The 5,941-nt window shown below is 43.3% G+C and overlaps 1 protein-coding gene and 1 long non-coding RNA gene across 2 annotated transcripts; both read right to left on the bottom strand.

The window, feature by feature from the left end:
* Positions 1-145: 145 nt before the first annotated feature.
* Positions 146-2,523, bottom strand: LOC114634171 (schlafen family member 12-like). Its single transcript, XM_028782837.1, has 2 exons — positions 2,345-2,523; positions 146-1,235 (listed from the first exon to the last, which is right to left on the bottom strand). Exons 1-2 carry the CDS (start codon positions 2,479-2,481, stop codon positions 146-148), a joined length of 1,227 nt encoding a protein of 408 aa, XP_028638670.1. The 5' UTR covers positions 2,482-2,523.
* A 139-nt stretch (positions 2,524-2,662) lies between these two features.
* On the bottom strand, positions 2,663-5,885 carry LOC114634172. Its single transcript, XR_003713284.1, has 2 exons — positions 5,801-5,885; positions 2,663-3,869 (listed from the first exon to the last, which is right to left on the bottom strand). It is a non-coding gene; the product is annotated as an uncharacterized LOC114634172 (long non-coding RNA).
* Between the last annotated feature and the right edge of the window lie 56 nt (positions 5,886-5,941).

Here is a 5,941-nt window from a genome sequence, read left to right as displayed (position 1 = left end):
TATCAGACTTGTGAAGGAAGCAGCTCACAGCAGTAGTAAAGCAGTGAATATATTTTCCCTAGGGGACCAGACATCTCTAAATTAACTATTGATATGTGAGGAGTTTTCAGGGTGTCAAAGCCCAGAAAGCAATCTTCCAACCTCCTTAGCCCAATGTAATCTCATTATTAATCTCGGTTCCACAACCTGCTGGAGCATCCATCTGCCGCTTCACCCATTCCTCTGTGGTAAACCTCTTCACGCAACTGTCTTCCACGTGCCAGGATTCAGGATGTGCAGCAAACACTGCACAGCAGAATCTCTCCACTCTGAGTGCACACACATATGCACACGCAGTTTCAGATTTGTGCACTTTGATGAATTTGCATGTGTACTTGATCTTCTTCTTCTCCTTCTCCTCACAGAAGTGAGTGACAGGCAGCTGTCTGATGCACTGTTCTATTTCACTCTGTAGAAGCACAAGATCGTCCTTCTCTGCTTCAAAACCAATAATTTTCTGGGTTTTGCCATTCAAACCAATAAACAAATATCCCCCGTCAGTGTTTGCAAATGCAGAAACAGTTTGGGGGAGAATCTCTGAAATCTTTTCCTTAGGAGTCAATTTTACTTCAGCATGTGGGGATTCAGTGAAAGAGACTATCTCCTTATAGGTAAGCCGGTTTCTGTCAAATAAGTTAAGACATTCATTTGGTAATTCATTACAGATGATTTTTCCAGGTGAACTTTGTCTGGAATCTGATATCTCTGAAGTATATTTCCTGACTTTGAGGAACTGCATTGCAGCAGCTGCTTTCAGTTCATCTGAGGAAGAGATGCTTCTCCTATACAACTTGGTTTTCAAGGTGGTGATCCCCTGGCCTGTGTTATTCGGCTTCCGTGCTTTCACAAAAATGAAAAAGTAGTCTTTTTGCTGCATGAAGTCTAGGTATTCAGGCAATATATCAGGTAAGAAGTCTTTCAAGTCCAGTCCTATTCCATCTCTGGTGAAGCTGTACTTTTGATTTTTAATGTGAGCCTTGACCACGCCCCCTCCAGAATTCAGCAGGGCACACACAGCCTGTGCCATAGTTTTGGCCTCTCTTCTTCTCAGTTGACAATCTTTCATTGACTTCCTAGTCTTCTCTCCAAGTGTGATTTCTCCTACAGACAGAACCAGTTCAGCATAGTCTGTGTCCTGATTGACAGCGATGTTCATTTTCCAGTCACTGTCTCTGCTTCCCAGATGAAACCCTTTCCTGCAAGACAGACAGAGCCATTACAGAAGGACCTAAGCAGTTAGAGCCAGCATTACCAGACAGCACAACCATGTGAGCAGCTATGGATGAGCAAGCAAGGTCAGATGTGACATTTGATTAGGGGCTGTTTGAAATTTTGTACTGACTACAATGATGGACACTCACTAAATTTTCAGGGTCGAGGTCATGACTGTGTTCGATCCTCTTTTAACTATTTTGAATTAAGAAACTTCTTTGCATCTATGCATCCTACCTGGCACTGTGTTGTATATTGAACTAAAAAATATCTTTAGCCAAATGTATTTTATATTTTATGAGTGTTTTGTCTGCATGTATGTATGTGTATCACGGAGATGCCTGGTCCCACTGGAGGTCAGAAGAGGTTTTGGATCCTTCAAGGCTGGAGATATGGGTGCTTTTGAGCTCCAGTGTAAGTGCTGGGAATTGGACCCTGGTCCTCTATAAGAGCAACAAGACATCTTACACTGTGAGCCAACACTCCAGCCCTACAAAAAGACATTTAACTTAAGTGCATCCTGTACACTGAGTGTGTTCTCCTGTCTAACTTCTTTGCTGTTTTCCTCTCATCTGCTCCCTTAGATAAATTCAGCTACACACACACACACACACACACACACACACACACACACACACACACGGTTGCTCAGATGTTTAATATATACACTCTAGGAACTACATCTGAGAGGAAATTTATGAGATTTGTCATTCTGAGACTGGCTTGGTTCACTTCATCTGATTCTGTCCTGTGGTACAATCCCCTTCTCTTTCTTTTGTGGAAGTTGGGGTAACGGTCAGGGTTCTGCATTTGTCAGAAAAGCATTCTTCAGGAAGCATGGCCCAGCCCCTCTCCTGCTTTAACGTGACTGTTCTCCATTTTCCAGCTCCCTCCTGGTGTGGCTTCTATGATCTGGAATCCTGATTTTCTCTTTTCCTTCTCTCAGGACCTTTCCCCCAATCTCATGAAGTCGTATTTGAGCACTGTTCAGGAACATTCTGTCGAAGTCCTAGCACATTCTCTGTCTCTTCTGCCTGTCCTGATGCTGCTTTCCAGTTCTCCCCACTATGACAAAAGCAACCAGTTTACAAACCGTGAATCCTGCCATCTTCCTGGCTTGGCATGCCGTCCTCCCTGAAGAATATTCCCTGGACACTTGAGTGGAGCAGAGGGCTCTGTGAATGTCTGTGGATCCACATCTTTCACCAACTGTGGGGTGTTTCCAGCCATCTCTCCTTCAGATAACTTCTTAACTCTGTCTGACTTCAGATTCTGGGGACAGAAACACTGTGTCAGTCATCATAACTATGCTCCACACAGTGTTGGGTTCTGTGTGTTTTCTTCAGTTCCTTTTTATGCTCCTTGGACTTCAGGACTTCACTGGTCTTTAACTTTACTGATTCATTTTTTGCTGCCTAGCAAGTCTGGAAATGAACCTTACTAAATATTTCTTTGAGATTCAATTAGTGAGGACTTATACATCCTGTCTTGTTCCTTTCTGTGATATTGAATGACTTCATTTATTCTCAAAAGTAGCTATCCTAGTTCCCACCCATAGTAGGACTAGTCCTCAGAATCTCAGGCAGGGCAACTCCAGCTTGCAGTAAGGCTTCTCCTTCCCTGTTGGACATGGCAGACTACAGGAAGAGAACCATGCTTCTCACTCTTGGACAGTGAGTGATGATATCTGCAGAATCCTAATAAAGGCTCAGAGGGAGTGCCCAGAGATGTCTTAGCAGCAAAAATCAGTGCCTGCTCTTCCAAAGGACTCCTGTACAATTCCCAGCATTCATATGTTGGCTCACAACCATTTATAACTCAGATATGAGGTACTAAAGCAACCATTCAGGCAAAACACTGCTACATACAAAATCCATAAGTAAATTTAAAATATTATTTTAAACACAAATTTCCCATGATGCTTATATGTTTGAATTAAGGCTTCCTCAACTGTGGCCCCAATAGCGTATCTCTGCAGTGGTCGGCAGCAGTACAGAGATTCAGTGCTGCTCAGAGTGTGGAGAATTATTGAGGATTCAGTGCCCCTCCTTAAATGGACCATCAACACGACCTGCCCTCTCAGGTTCAGGGTACACTGTCACAGCAAGCGCAGTAAAGGATGTCAGAGTCCAGAGCTGGGGGCTGGGGGAATGGACACATGTTTACGAAAACATGCTATTCTCCTACAGAACCTAGGTTTGCTTCACTGCACTGACTTAACAGCTCTCTACCATCTGTAACTCCTGATCCAGGATTAGAAAGACTATTCTAGCCTCTGTAGGCAGTGTGCACAACCCATGTACACAAACATGCACACAGACAAAACACATGTACATATAGAATATGAATCAAATTAATCCCCTTTTAACGAAAGGCTGTAAAATCTGGAGGAGAGGAATGAATGAGACATGCTGTCTTCCTGGCATGACAGGGCCACTGCACTCATGGCTTCCTGACGCTGTCTTCAAGGCATTCCAATGCCACTGGACATGGCTTCCTGATGCTGTCTTCCAGGCATGACAGGGCCACTGCACTCATGGCTTCCTGTAGTGTCATTACCTGCCCACAATCAGTCAACAAGGCCATTCACGATTCCAGCAGGCAGCATTAACTGGACTCTGTGGGTCATAATTAATCAGTTAATTAAATGGAGAGATCAAGTGGGAAGGGACTAGAAATGCATTTAGGGAATTGTTTTAGGGGAGGGAAGTGCATGAGAACAGGATACATTGTTACAAACATGAAATTATCCCAAGAATAAATAAAAGATATTCTATTGTGGTAAAAAACCAACCAAACAAACAAACACTGAAGTTGCACTCCTGGGCACGTATCCTAAAGCATCTAGGCCATCGCACCTGTACACTTGTGGGTTGTCTTCCTGTTCATAACAGCTGAGTTTGTGAACAGGCGAAGGGCCCTATCAGCAGGTGAGTGAATGAGGAAATCAGCGTGTGCGCAATTAAGCTCCCTACATGCTCAGCGCTGACTGAGGGCTTACTCAGCCATAAGGAAGAAGAGAATCCATCACTGTAGGAAAGAAGATGGAGCTGAAGACTATAGTATGTGAAGTGATTCAGAAACACCAATCATGTGTGTTTTCTCTCAGATGCAGAATGCACTTTTTAAAAGGTCTTAACGTATGTGGTATTTTAAAAGGTATTAACGAACAACATGTTTGAAGAATTAACATATGTAGGAAGAGAAACAGGAGTGGGAGGGGCAGAAGAGGGAGTCAACGGGGTTCCCATGATCAAAGGACATCTCGTTTCTGATAATGTCATAGCAAAATCTTTATTCTGTAAAACTACTCTCAATTAATAACAAAGAGGCTCATGTCAATGCAAAAATCATCACCAACAACAACATATCATCTTTCTCACAGTCTAACTTTCTGTCCATGCTGTTTCTAACCTGCAACTTCCTTTGTTGATTTGACACTAGAGGGCACTCAGACACAAAGTGACAGCAGAGACAGCCATATAACACAGGGGCTGGAGAGATGTGGCAGAATTTCACTGACTTGACCAACATCAATTAATGCAATGTGTGTCCACTACTATGGGGTAACCTGCAGTGAACTCATTTTTCTCCTGGAACTGAGTTTTCATGAGTCACTGTGACTGTCAGTGCTATCTAGGTAGATACACTCAGGACTCTTTTATGCACTGTAAATTTTCAACTCTATGAATATGTTTACAGGTGCTGTGTTGTATTATTGTCCTTTAAAATGTTTTTTACTTGTATGGGTGTTTATCCTTTGTGTATGTTTGTGAACCACCTGTGTGCCTGGTGCCTTTGGAATCCAGAAGATGACATCAGGATGTATGATTTGGAGTTTAAAATGGTTGTGAGCTGCTCTGTGGGTGCCAGAAATAGACTCCATCCAGGTCACATAGAAGATCAGCCAGTGTTCTGAATTTCTGACTCATCTATGCATGACTCCCCCTTCTCATGTATCTATGTCTCTCTTCTCTTCTTTCCTCTCCTCTCTCCTTTCTACTTCTCTCTTTCCTTCTTTTTCTTTCTTTCTTTCTTTCTTTCTTTCTTTCTTTCTTTCTTCCTTTCTTTCTGTCTTTCTTTCTTTCTTTCTTTCTTTCTGTCTGTCTTTCTTTCTTTCCTTCTTTCCTTCTTCCTTCTTTCCTTCTTTCTCTTTTTACTGACAGAGATGCTGTGTATTCGGAAAAAACTAAACAACTCAACTCTAGATGATTCTTTCACTCCTGGGTTGGTGATTTGCACTTGTCTTGGGAAAGGGAAGCTCTAGCCTTCTGGATTGTAAACTTACACAGAAGCATCTTTCTGGCTCTAGAGTAGAGGTTGTACCCTTTCTGCAGCCATGTTTTCTCAATGTTCAACAGAATCAGGTCTCTTAAGAGGATAGGGAGCCCACAAGGGACTCTGGAGATTCACACAAGCCTGTCAAGCATCCCTCACCCAGACCTGCCTCTTCCTACCTCACTAGTCAGCCTCAGAACAAGCACCATGGGCTCTCTCCAGCAACTGTGAGCCCTCCCTCCATCTCAAAGAGGAAGTCATTTTCTCTCACCCCAAGCTTTCAGAGTCCCCAAGTCCTCAGCAGCGGGTGCTTTGAGAGATAGCTGTGAAGATGCCAAGGAGCCAAGATTCCTAGAAGGAAAACAGCCAGAGTTAACCTGAGAGGGAAGGGTTGTGCTGGCAACTGCTACCC

Source organism: Grammomys surdaster, unplaced genomic scaffold (genome assembly GCF_004785775.1).
Source record: "Grammomys surdaster isolate TR1022 unplaced genomic scaffold, NIH_TR_1.0 889, whole genome shotgun sequence".
Classification (NCBI taxonomy): Eukaryota; Metazoa; Chordata; class Mammalia; order Rodentia; family Muridae; genus Grammomys; species Grammomys surdaster.
The sequence above is the reverse complement of the archived record's forward strand: the minus strand, read 5'-3'. Positions and strand labels throughout refer to the sequence as shown.